Genomic DNA, 13,753 nt, shown 5'->3' on the forward strand with positions numbered 1-13,753 from the left:
GCAATGGAGCTTACTACCTCCCTGACAATGAAGCCAGAATCTTATGTTCCCCCAGAAGCTCTCACTGACCCCTTCTGAATACTCACAGGCCATGCCTCAGTGGCATCCCGTAGACTTTCCCGGCCATTCTGTCCAGTGGTGGCATTCCAGAACTGAGTACGTGTGTTGTCTTTTGTTCATATCCTACTCTCTGTATCTCTGTTCAAAGGCCCTCAGGAAGTGGCCTTACCTTTGGCTCCAAGTACCCTTGCATCCTCCTCAGGCTAACTTCAGCGCATTCAAGGGTTGCTCCCCTAGGGTGAGGGAGAAAGGTAGGGAGCAGGCTGGGCCTCCTCTAAGCTCCCTGGGTCTCTAAAACCCCAGCCCCATTAAAAGAAAGCCCCTAAATGTTATTTACACTTCGGAGTCTTAAAAACCATTAACAAAAGCCACTTAATTCAATTATCTTCCCGGCTGGCTCGGTTCTCAGCACTGAGCACAGGCCTCCCCTTGCTACCCCCTCCCCACTCCCCCCACTGTCATTGTGTCGGGCTAATGAGGTAAACTGAAGCGAGCCCTGTCCCCCCTGACAGGTTTATGAGAATTTAATAAAGCGTGGCCGGGACCAAATGAGTTGCCTCAGCCTTGGAGAGCTCATTGTCTTCAGCGTCAGCGTTTTTTGACTCGAAGCACCCCTCCCCCGCCCCAGCTCCTGTCTTGCTTGGCCCCGACTCCCCTCCCGGCCTCAGTGTCTCCCTAGGTGAACCTGGAGTCCCCTAAGCCTGGCAGAGGCCAGTGCAGCCCGGCCCGCTGGCTCCAGCATCCATATCAACCCCTGGGAAGGACAGTAACTAAATCCACTGGAGTGGCCTTGCAAGGTGCCCCCTCAGGGACCTCCCACCCCCTCACATGCCTCAGACCCCAGGAATACAGAGAACTTAGCAGTAGGCTTCCACGCTGTGTCCCACGCTCAAGTGTCACAGCCCCTACCAACCTGGGGGCAATTTGGATATGTCTCACTTTTTCCTTGTCTCTTTGGCATAGCCAGCCAAAGGGAGCTTCCAGAATGAGAGGGCTTCTCGTCCCACCAGAGCACAGGGTGGGGACACGGGGCCTCGTTATGACTGATCTCACTGTTTACCAGGAGTGTCATACCCCACATTGCCATCAAAGCTAGCAGGGGCGAAGCTGAGCAAGTAGCAGGGACTTGCCCAATGTTCCAGAGCGGTTGGAAATGTATACGGAAGAAGCCCCCAAGTTGACTCTCCAGCTAGACACATCCTTGGAGCTGCCTGTCTTCTCTCATGATCTGGACAGCCAAGAACCAGCTTTCTCTGCTTATCCCATCAAGTCTAAAAACCAGAAGGTTCTGTACCATTCAGAGACCTAGAATTCATTCTGTCCCCTACAGAAGCTGCTATAGGTGTTACTTTTTAATTTTTTAAAATTTATTTATAAGGAGAGAGAGAGAGAGAGAGAATGGGGTGGGCCATTCCAAATACATGCTCCACTGCATCTGGTTTTACATGGGTACTGGGGACTCAAACCTCGGTCCTTTGGCTTTGCAGGTAAGCACCCTACCCACTAAGCAATCTCTCCAGCCCAGGTGTTACTTCTTTGTGGCAAAAAGCTTGACCTGATCCTATGTCAATGGAGTATTGAGAGAGCAAGACTTAGTGATAAAGACTGATTGGAACCATGATAAAAGTTCAGTCATTTACAAGGGTCAGAGTTCAGGCTAGGACTACATTAGGATTCTATGACCAGTCAGGTTTGGGGTATTATCAATGTATGAACCAGGATCAGGGCTGTCTGTTCCCAAGACTAGAGCTCAGTGTATGATCAGAACAAAAGCTAATGTGTGCCTATGATTAAGGCTCAGTCTGTGTCCTGATCTGGGTTCAATATATAGTAAACATTAGGGTTTAGTTTCAGGACCAGGGGTAGAGAAGTCAGATATAAAAGTCAGGTTCAAGGGTATGGACAAGGCAGGATCAGGGCTCAGAGTGTAACCAGTTTCAAGTTCAATCTATGATCAATGTCAGGATTCAATATGGACTGGGGTGAGGGATCAGTCTAAGACCAGGGCCAGAGTTCAATCTATGACCATACTCAGGATTTATCTGTGATCTTGATCAAGGCTAAGTCTATTTCCAGGTCAAGACCTCCTTAGTAATGTCAGATTTCAGGAGTGAATAATTTACTTAGTAAATGTGAATGATTACCCCCCACCCCCCCTGACTCGCTGCCCTCCTCATTCCCAGGGTGATCACCTTCGAAGGAGGTAACAGAAAACTTGCATTCTGACTGGCTGAGCTACTGCTATCTCCTGTCATGTGCCCAGGGTGCCCTCTGGTGGAAGTCTCTAGCAGTGTTTATTTCCTCAAGCGTGCTCCATCTGGTTGATCCCCTACTTCATGGAGCCTGGCCCTTAGGCCTGTGTTTGGAAGCTCATCTGGCCATCTGTATGTCCTCCTATCTCTTCAACCTCAACAGAGAAGGAGACAACCAAGGAATCAGCCAGTTGATTCCTCACAGACAAGGAGCTTTTTTCCCTTTTCTATTAAGCGAGGCATTTTGATAAATCCCTGTTACCAGTGACCTGAGAGTGGGGGTGGGGATCTCAGCCAGGCTGAGATTCATGCTTTTAAAAAATATTTTAAGCTGGGCCTGGTGGTGCACGCCTTTAATCCCAGCACTTGCCAGGCAGAGGTAGAAGAATTGCTGTGAGTTTGAGGCTACCCTGAAACTACATAGTGAATTCCAGGTCAGCCTGGACTAGAATGAGACCCTACCTCGAAAAACAAACAAACAGACTATATAGATATATGGCTTATTTGTTTACTTTAGAGAGAGAAAGAAAGAAAGAATGGGTATTCCAGGGCTTCTAGCCACTGCAAACGCATGTGCTACTTTGTGCATCTGGCTTACAAGGGTACTGGGTCCTTTGGCTTTGCAGGCAAGCATCTTAACCATTAAGCCATCTCTTCAGTCCAATATTCATGCATTTGATAGACATTATGGGGCACATAGTGTCAGATATAGTGGTAAACGAGATCGAGGTCCCCACTTTTTAAAAAAGTTTATTTATTTGTGAGCAGAGATAAAGAGACGAGAGATGGACAGAGAGAGAATGAGTGCACCAGGGCCTCTAGCCACTGCAAATGATGCCTGTACCACTTTGTACGTCTGGATTTATGTGGGTACTGGGGAATGCCATCTCTCCAACCCAGTTTCTCTCTCTCTCTCTCCTTTTCTGTTTTGTTGAGGTAGGGTCTCACTCTAGCCTAGGATGATCTGGAATTCACTATCTATAATGTTAGCTGGTCTCAAACTCAGAGTAACCCTCCTACCTCTGCCTTCTGAGTGCTGGGATAAAGGGTGTGCACCACCACACCCGCAGGGACATCCCAAGTTTGGAGCTCACACTCTGCACCCCACTGCTGCCTAGCCCACTGCCTCATGGAAGGCCTCAGGCATTAGCACACTGGGGAGAGGTCAGAGCTGGGCATCTTGGGTCCTTTCTTCTCCGAGGTTAGACTAGCCTAGGTTTAGGGTTCTCTCTTTTCACTTCTTCTCACCACCCCCCCCCCGCCCCGCAGCCGGAGGCTCCTAAGTCTATGCCCCAGGGTCCTCTTCTCCTTCTAGGACCCAGGGCTGTTGGCTCCAGCACCTTAAAGCAGCTCTCCTGGGCTGACAGTCCCTCAGGTGTCCTCCAAAACCTGATCTTCCATGCTACACTCAAGGTGCCCAAGACAAAAATTATAGCACTTTCTTTCAGGTTCTTGTCTTTTCCTCCCACAGGAAATCCAACAGGGTGACCTGCTTCATTACCTTAGAAACAGGCAAGGTTGCTCCACAGTGACCACTCCAATTCCATCCAATTCCATCCCAGTGCAGCTCTCTGCAGTAACCCTTTCTGTAGTAACCAGCCCTCTTGTTTTCCCTACTTGCCCCTCCACACTGTATTTTCCACACAGCAGGCAGAGCAAGCTCTACAATCATAAATCAGATCATGTCATCTCCCTGCTTAGAACCCTCCAGTGGCTCTCATCTCACTGAGAATACAATTCCAGCTCCTCACCCAGCTTCCTCAGCTGGCGGCGGCTGAGGCGCACTCCCCTCCCCAGCTCTCCAGCGTTACCCCTCCCGTCTTAGCAGCCCTTCTCTCTTGTTCTGACACACAGAGGCCAAGTTCATGCTCACCTTGGGTCTTTTTTTTTTCTTCTTCTTCCACTGACCATTCTTGAGCTTGAAATGTTCTTGTTTAGACTTCAGCATGACTGACTTGTACTCAGCTCAAATATCACCTCCTCGTGAAGACCTCCCTAAGCACATAGATCCTTCCTTCACAGCTTCCTATTGTGATTTCATCCCCAGTGCAGTTTACTAACTAATGTCTTTTAGTCTTGTCTGCTTACTTCTTTATTCTCTGTCTCCCCAAGTAGAAGGTGTGCTTCAGGAGAGTGTATTCACTATATCACCAGTGCTGAGCACATAGTAGGGCTCAGGAATTATCTAGTATGTTTATTGATAAAAACTGATTCTAGGGATGCCTTGGTAGTAAAAATTGCTTCCCTCATAAGCATGAAGGCCTGAGTCCAATCTCCAGTACCCACATCAAATGCTGGGTGTGGGGCTAGAGAGATGGCTTAGCAATGGTTAAGGCACTTGCCTAAAAGTCTAACAACCCAAGTGGTACATGTATCTGGAGTTTTATGGAGTGGCTAGATGCCCTGGTGCACCCATTCTGTCTTTCTCTCTGTGTATTTCTCTGCTTGCAATTAATTAATTAATTAAATCTGGTGTGGTGGCATACACCTTTAATACACCAGCACTTGGGAGGCAGAGATAGGAGGATCACCTTGAATTCAAGGCCACCCTGAGATTACATAGAGAATTAATTAAGTAAAATATTATTTTCAATGCTGGTGTGGTAGCATTCCTATAATCCCAGCACTGAAGAGGTGGAGATGGGCAGATCCCTGAAGTTTGCTGGTCAAAGTTAGTCTAGCCAATAAGGGAGCTTCAGGCTAATGAGAGACCATGTCTCAAAGGAAGTGAACAGTACTCCTGAGATGTTACCTGAGATTGTCTTATTGTCCTGTGGCCTTCACACACACACATGAGCGTGCATGCTCAACCCAAAATACAATAAAGAAAATTTCGAAAAGGTTGCCTTCATCCTTTCTAGTGATAATACAGGAAAAGCACCCCAGTTCCTGGCCTCTTAGATAGGTTCCTTGATTCAGGATAGCAATAGTTCCTTCTTGGAAGTACACTATTATGGCAAGCCCTAGGGAGTACCATCTTTTCAGGTCTTTCCTTGCAACTCTTTTTTGCAATTAGAAAAATTTAAATTTACTTATTTTGAGAGAGAGAGAACTGGCATACCAGGGCCTCCAGCTACTGCAATTGAACTCCAGACACGTGTGCCACTTTGTGTGCATGTGCAACTTTGTGCCATTGCATCACCTTTTGCAACTGGCTTATTTGGAGCCTGGAGAGTTGAGCATGGGTCCTTTGGCTTTGCAGGCAAACACCTTAGCCAGTAAACCATCTCTCCAGCCCTCACTCTTGACCCTTAGGGACAGGCCTTGCTGGGACTCCAGGGCCAGGGTGGGAGTGGAAAGCTGAGTCCTCTGTAGTGACTCCTGTGGATGTCATCAGGCCCTGCTCATATTCCTCAGGGTCAGGGATGTTCCTGCCCCTGTTTCTGTCTGAATTGTGTCCTTACCTCAACAGAAACACCCTCAGAAACAGACAAGGTGGCTTCACAGTGACCACTCCAATCTCAGCTCCCAGCACAGCTCTCTGCAGTTACCTCATTTTTTTCCCAAGGTAGAGTCTTGCTGTAGCCCAGGCTGACCTGGAATTCACTATGTAGACTCAGGGTGGCCTTGAACTCTTGGTGATCCTCCTACCTCTGCCTCCCCAGTGCTGGGATTAAAGGTGTGCGCCACCATGCCCGGCTGAAGTTACCTCTTAACTTATTCCTGTTTTCCCTGCTTGCCTTTCACACTCTACTTTTCACACAACAGCGGCAGAGTGAGGTGTGGGGACAGAGTGTGTCATCCAAAGTGTGTGTGGAGAGTGAGGCTGGCCCAGGTCCTCACAAGGCCTGTCCCTTAGCTCTCACTGGGGAAGGTCTGTGAAGGGAGGAGGGACCCTAGTATAGGAAGCCTGGAAATGTGGGGTGCTTTGTTGGACTTGATTGGGAAGTGGTTTCTTGGTCTACTGGGTAGAAACTCTCTTGGGTGCCTAAGGAGAAGGATGGGACACAGAATGATCATCTTCAGCTGAGGATGACTGGAAGGGATGCCAATGAGCACATACCCTCATCCTATAGTCTCCCCATTCCACTCACGCAGCTGATTCTTGATTGTTGATTCATTGGCCCACTGACCCGAATCTTTATCTGAAGCCTTAAGTGTACTCTTCCTATATAGCAGTTAACTTGAGAGCAAGATCAGAAGTCTTGTGGAGTAGGGGATCTGGGGATGGGGGCAACAGGGAAAAGATGGATCCCTGAGAATGCAATTCCAGATATCTGTTGCAGATGGGAGAGAGGTTAGGGCTGGGCTTAGTGTTGCAAGCCTAAATGTGAGCTGTCTCCCCTTAAGGAGGTGTTGGGAGCAGGGTGGTCCAGACTGCATCCTAGGCAGTGGCAGTGCGGGATCCTCTCTTTGGCTACTCTTAAGACAGCAGGTGGTGTCTGGGAAATCAGATCCATGATCCAGAAGAGAAGACAAGTCTGCGGAGATGGACACACACACACTCAGTAGGGGTGAGGAGACCTTTGCGAAGAGGCCATTGGCTCCAGGGGCTGGGTATTTCAAAGGGTAGGAACTATGCTGACCCATAAGATCTAATGGGGTTGATCTACTCATAACATTTGATGACAGATTTGCTTCCCTTAGGTCCCTGGGAGGGGGAGACTGCAGAAGAGGAGGAAGGAAGATAGAGCCCCAGAGCTCACCGGAAGTGCCCGGGCATGGAAGAAGAGGGATGCTGCTGAAGCCCAGGTGCCTAGGCATGGAGTGTCTCTGCAGGGAGAGGAAGGACAGGCTCAGAGTTACAGGCTCTTCTCCCAGTACTCTGTTCCTTAGTTCTTCCCACAAGGCAGGCCCCACTCCTGTGAAGCTCTGACTCGCCTGAACAGACCACAGGCTAGGCCCAAGCTCCGCAAGCCCAGCCATCCCGGGGCAGCATTCTCCTCTCACCATTCTTGCTGCCCATGCCCTCAACTGCCCCCCTCACGCTCCTGCACATGTGCGACGCCAGCAGTCATCCAGACACTGTCAGTCGTCTCTCACGGGAGCAGGCGCGTGCACCCACAGCCACCCCTACCTTCACCCAGCCCCTCATCTGACACAGCTGTTCCCACAGACATCCTGGCACAGCCTCAGTGTCTGGCGCAGTCACACTCCTCCCCTAGGGCTGCCCATTAGGTCTCCAAGGAGAGCTGGTGTGAGATGCTGAAGTGGTTAGCCACAGACTGGCAAGACCCAGGGCCCAGGTGTGAGAAGCCCCCAGTCAGCCCCTCCCTCCATCTGCACACCACAGATAACTGACTCGGAAGGTGCTTTATTGAGGAACGAGGCACAGTGGGAACGCGCGGTGTGGCACAGTCACAGTCACAGTGGCTGCTGGTGTTGGCAGTGAAAAATCACGTTGGGGCGTTCAGCGTTAGAAAGCCTCCTCACCGCCGAGGCCCAGCCTTAGCTCCCCTGTCCCTATTCACACTGGCAGGGTGGTGCACACGCAGCCTGGGGACCATCCTGGCTGAAGTCAGAACTTTTGCTTCCTAATTAAACCCAAAGGACCTGTTGGGGTAGAGACAAGGAGGAAGAGGAGGGACAAGAAAGAGGGGAGGGAGCTAACAGCCTTTTACAGCCAACAAGGAGCAAACAGCAGCCCGCGCAGGCTGCCCTTCCTGTCTCCCCCAGGTTCAAATGTCGGGGTGGGCTGGACACAGTTTCATCAAGGTGGGAGAGGGTCCGTGAGGCAAAGCCCAGAGACAGCAGCTCATTTAGGTCTCACCTAAGAGCCAAGGCTCGGCTCCCTTCTTTGGGATGAGAACCACAATACACTACACTCTCCCCTCCAGATGAGGCCACCTGTGTCCATGACTCAATCTTTTTTCATTTTCTGGTTTTGGCTTAAATGGCACTAGCCGGAGGTAACCTGGACGGGGGAGGCGGTCGGCGGGGGTGGGGGCAGGCTCGCTAGGAGGCAGCCCTCTCCCTGGGCAGGTTGAGTTGGGTCCCTACGGTTGTGGGCACGTAGCTGGCTGCAGAGGCGGGGGCGGCGGCCGTATCCAGGGAGAAGAGGCCGGGCCCGGGGCTAGAGCGGCCGGAGGATGCCGGCGAGACGGCCGGGCTGAGCTGCACCGCCGTGGTGTCCTGCGCCGTGCGCTCGCTGCTCTCCATCTCCAGCGCCACGCGCCCCGCGCGCCCGCCGCCCCGGCCCGCAGTGGCCGCGGAGCGCGCCCGGGCCGCCGAGCCCCGTCGGCTGCACACGCAGCAGGCGGCGAAGAAGCCCAGCGCCAGCGCCAGCAGCACCGGCCCCACGATCAGCGGCACGTTGTGCCCCGGCAGGAAGGAGGCGAAGGCGCCCACCAGAGTCACGTTCACGCCGGCCAGCAGCACACACAGGCCGCAGGCGCAGCACAGCGCGGGCGACGGTAGACCGGGCAGCCGGCCAGGGGCAGGTCCAGCGGGCGCCGCAGAGGCCAGGGGCCCCTTGCTCTTCTTGGCCGGCGGCATCAGCACGCCTCAAACTCCCTTAACAGTCCACATATCAGGAGCGGATCCTGCAGGTACACAGCAAAAACACGGTTCAGCGGGGCGGGCATATCAGCTTCCCACCTGGGCTCAGCTCTCCAGATACAGTCAGTGCCCGCAAGTGAGGTGTCATCTCGAGTAGAACATCCCTGCTTCGCCCTCCCAACTCCTTCCCCACCTCTGGAAAACAAGATTCCTCTGTTGCTTCTCTCTTGCAGTCCCTGGAGTCCCTCCACCTCCTCTCCACTAGGAAGACCTCCTGCGCTGAGAGTAAATGGTTGAAAAGTGCTCAGCAGGCTACACATTAAAAGATCCGCCTCTTCCTCAGTAGTCCTAGTGACAACAGGTGTCACTTTTTGGGGCTTAGATCCATCATCACCCCAAGACCCTTCCGCCAAGTGAAAGAGGGATCCTCTATCTGGTTTAGGTGCTCCTTGCTCAGATAAAGAAACTGAAGCTCAGAGAAGTCGAGCAGTTTAATCAAGACCCAGGACCAAGGACCTAAATGAGCTGCTGTCTGCCACACTGGGCTCTGCTAAGCACAGGCAGTGACGTTAACTGTCATCAGAGAGGTTCTGGTGTGAGTGTCCCCGTGAGAGTGATGAGCTACTGATGTTTCAGATATGGGGGGGGGGGGCGGGGAGAGAGAGAGAGAGAGAGAGAGAGCGAGCCTCATATGAGCTGGGATCCTGGGCCCTTTCTAGACTGAGCATTCTGTTGGTTCCAGGCCTAACTCCATCTCACCATCCAGGATTCTGCAACTGGGCCTGGTTTAAAAAACCCTGACCCATGGATGCTCACGTGACTTTCTAAGAAGCTCTAGGTGTATCTAGTTCTGGGAACTATCACTGGTTGCTAGAATGCTGGAAGTCCATGCAAAAGCAAGAGTAATATAATCAAAGTCTCAAAATTTATGACTTCTATTTGAGAATTCTGCCCTAAATGTAGATCATAGGTACCAAGGCCCTGAAAAGATGAAATCATAGTTTGTGAGCTGTGTTGGAATTGTGAAACAATGCTAGAAAACAAAGTTCTAGGTAGAGCCGGGTGTGGTGGTGCACACCTTTAATCCCAGCTCTTGGGAGGCCGAGGTAGGAGGATCACCATGAGTTCGAGGCTACCCTGAGACTACATAGTGAGTTTCAGGTCAGTCTGGGCTAGATGAAGACCCGACCTCACAAGACTAAAACACCCCCCAAAAGTCCTAGGTAGAGGAGGAGTAATCACATGTACCACAGGTGGCAGCTGAGCATTTAGAGTGAGGAACAGGGATGGTAACCCAGACAAATAAATGGTCTAATGCTCCATGCTCACCTGTAATGTAGGGCTAATAATAAAATCAGTCACAAAGGGTATCATGATAATTGAATACCTTAATCTTTAAAAAGTACTTTCAACAGTGAGTAGGAAATATTAACCATGTCCTTGCATTAGCTGACAAAGGGAGCTATGAAATCTCAGATCAGGTCTGGGTGTGGAGAGCCACCCTGGCTTGTCCAGATCTGGAGATTCCAAGGCTCTCTCTTCTGGTGTCATGCCAGTAGGTGGCAGTTCTTCTGGGACTCACTCTAGTCAGAACCATCTTGTTGCCATACCAAGTTGGCAGAATCCCAAACTCCTGGCAAAGAAAGCAGATGTTGACTTATAAGGGCATCTACAGCCACAGCTGTCTCTAGAATCTCCCTGCTGCATGAACCAACCAGCTGCTGATAGTTCTTCCAGGCAGCCATGAAGCAGCCATGCAGCTATTATAGTTTGCAAGGCACTTTCTTATCCACAGTATCAATGAGGCCCTGCTGCTACTAGACACTTTAAAAAATATTTATTTATGCGAAAGAGAGACAAAGAGAATAAGGCAGACTGAGATAGTGAGTATGGGCACACCAGGGCTTCTTGCCACCGCAAAAGACCTCCAGATGCATGCACTAATTAAATACACCTGGCTTTACATGGGTACTGGGGAATCAAATGCCCTCAGGCTTTGCAAGCAAGTGCCTTAACCGCTAAGCCATCTCTCCAGTACCACTTTTTTTTTTTTTTTTGAGACTGAGTGGCCCTAAACTCACTCTGTAGCAATGGAGCATGATCCTTCTGCCTCCACCTCCAATGTGTTGGGATTACAGGTGTGTACCACCACACCCAATTCATGTAGTACTGTGGACCCATGCTGGGGTCTCATGCATGTTTGTTTGTTTGTTTTTTGAGGTAGGGTCTCACTCTAGCCCAGGCTGACCTGGAATTCCCTGTGTAGTCTCAGGGTGGCCTTGAACTCATGGTGATCCTCCTACCTCTACCTCCTGAGTGCTGGGATTAAATGTGTATGCGACCATGCCAGGCCTTTTTGAGGTTTTTTAATAGTTGCATTTTACAAGTAAAGGAATTGAGGCTCTGACAAGGAAGTGGGGTTTCCATACACTTGGGGTCTCCACCCTCCTATAAGTAAACCCTCACTCATGTTCTATAAGAAAGCTCAATAAACTCATTGGTTTGCCAAGGTGAAGTCTGGTGGAATCAGGGATGCTCTGCCTGGGGTAGCAAATACTCCTCAGCTTCTCCCCAGAAAAGCAAACTTGCAACACTTGGCTCTGGTGGCTGGGCTAAAAAGAAGGAAAGATAACCCAAGACCAGAGTCAGAGAGCAGATACGTAAGTGCACACTGCACACAACCTTGCTATATTTCAAAGAGAAGTGTTTAATCCTCAGGAGGGCTTTGGGATTTCCAGATCTTCTCTCAAATCCCTGCCTGATCCCCACCCCAGACCCACTTGATCAATAGCTGACATTATCTGGCAAAGGTGGGGTTGTCTTTCTTCCCACAGTGAAAGATCAGAGAGGATCTGGTCCTTTATCTCATTTTACTCCATGTTTGAAAACTGAAATTGGACAAGGGAGGGCCTTGGGAGGTTGGAGGGCCCAAGGATCTCTTCCCCTGACCTCACACTTGGGCTTCTTTACCCACATTAATCTATTCTTCTACTTACATATATACAATACCATCCTATTAAGTCCTTCCCCTGCCCCCGGCCTTTCCTTTCTATTCCCTTTATATCTCCTTTCTAGCTAACTGGCCTCTGATACTGAGTTTTCTTCCTACTCACACAGAAGTCCAATCATCTGTAGCTAGGATCCACATATGAGACAGAACATGCGATGCTTGGCTTTCTGGGCCTGGGTTACCCCACTTAGTATAATCCTTTCCAGATCCATCCATTTTCCTGAAAATTTCATAACTTCATTTTTCTTTACCACTCATCAGTTGAGGGACATCTAGGCTGGTTCCATTTCCCAGCTATTGTGAATTGAGCAGCAATAAACATGTTTGAGCAAGTATCTCTCAGGTAATAAGATGAGTCCTTAGGATATATGTCTAGGAGTGCTATAGCTGGGTCATATGGTAGATCGATTTTTAGCTGTCTTAGGAACCTCCACACTGATTTCCACAGTGGCTAGACCAGATTAAGCAGCTATTCTTATATAAGGGAAATGTGGACTTTTCAATCTAGTTGAACATGTTCAAACCCTTACTGTCCCCATTACAGCTGAGTAAAAAAAGGAAATGTTGTTTTGCCCCTTTGAGCCTCAGTGTCTTCACTATGACTTGGCTCAGAACTACAAAAGCTCGCAGGGATGTGGTGCAGATCAAATGTATTAACTACCATAGGGAAGGTGCTTAGCATAGAGTCCCTCCTCAGTGTTTGTGCTCCACCCCACAATCAGAACCCCAGTCAGAAAAATAAACAGGGAGCTAGAGAGATGGTTTTAGCAGTTAAAGTGCAAAGCTAAGGACACAGGTTCAATTCCCCAGTACCCACATAAGCCAGTCACACAGGGTGGTGCATGCATCAGGAGTTCGTTTGCAGTAGCTGGAGGCCCTGGTACATCCATTCTCTCTCACACACACTTTCTTTCTCTCTCTCTCATAAAAATAAAATAAAATAAGGCCCATTGTGGTGGCATATGTCTTTAATTCCAGCACTCGGGAGGCAGAGGTAGGAGGACCACTGAGAGTTTGAGTCCACCATGGCACTACGTAGTGAGTTCCAAGTCAGCCTGGACTAGAGTAAGACCCTACCTCGAAAAACCTAAATAAATAAATAAATAAATAAATAAATAAATAAATAAATAAGCAGGTACAGCACATTATAGATTAGTCTGCCACCTTCATGACATATTGTAGTGTTTTGATAGCAATTTCTAAATAGGCCTCCTTTTCCACCTTCACAAACCTTCACTTTTCAGATGGTAGTGACCTTGGGATGATTCAGAAGGGATTATGGTGCTGGAAAGAAGTGACAGGAGTGCTCAGCACTGCAATATCTCTATGACACCTTCCAAGGCTCAGGGTCTATTGCAGAAGAGGTGGCGGAAAGAATGTAAGAGCCAAAGGAAGGGTAGGACTCCTTACAATGTACTCCTCTAGAGACAAAATGGCCTGGATATCCATGACCTCACAGTGCCTGACACTACCTACACAAGACCACCATAATAGAAAGAAAAGATCATGACATCAAAATAAAAGAGAGATTGATTGAGAGGGGGAGGGGATATGATGGAGAATGGAGTTTCAAAGGGGAAAGTGGGGAAAGAGAGGACATTACCATGGGATATTGTTTACAATCATGGAAGTTGTTAAAAAAAAAAAAAAGAATAGCTGCTTACTGGAAGGTATGGGGATAGTTGTTTATTAAAAGACCACAGTCACTGTTGTAACTATCTAGGTAACCATCAACAAGCTTGGGGATGGTCCTACATAGGCAGGGCCAAAAGCTTCTGGGGAAGGGGGTTCTGTAGAGAGCCCCAGTGCATAGTCGTGGGACATTTGTGTTGCACAAGAGCAGCTTCCTGTCCAGGGGCAACTTCCAAATCTCTTGGCCCCAGGTTCCTGCTTCAAGGTCCAGGGGTCTCTGGGTGAAAAGCTGGGGTTTCAGTAAAGACATCAGCAGCCACTGGGCCTAGCCCTGCCCACTGTCTGAGACCCAGTCTCTCAT

At 49.6% G+C, this 13,753-nt stretch overlaps 1 protein-coding gene across 1 annotated transcript; it reads right to left on the bottom strand.

Moving 5' to 3' along the window:
- Positions 1–8,089: 8,089 nt before the first annotated feature.
- Tmem275 (transmembrane protein 275) lies at positions 8,090–8,747 on the bottom strand. The gene has a single exon (XM_045148873.1). It carries the CDS (start codon positions 8,745–8,747, stop codon positions 8,208–8,210), a length of 540 nt encoding a protein of 179 aa, XP_045004808.1. The 3' UTR covers positions 8,090–8,207.
- Between the last annotated feature and the right edge of the window lie 5,006 nt (positions 8,748–13,753).

This window comes from Jaculus jaculus, chromosome 5 (assembly GCF_020740685.1).
Source record: "Jaculus jaculus isolate mJacJac1 chromosome 5, mJacJac1.mat.Y.cur, whole genome shotgun sequence".
Classification (NCBI taxonomy): domain Eukaryota; kingdom Metazoa; phylum Chordata; class Mammalia; order Rodentia; family Dipodidae; genus Jaculus; species Jaculus jaculus.

Coding starts and splice junctions, on each gene's coding strand:
- Tmem275 (XM_045148873.1), bottom strand. CDS start 8,747: ATGCCGCCGGCCAAGAAGAGCAAGGGGCCCCTGGCCTCTGCGGCGCCC.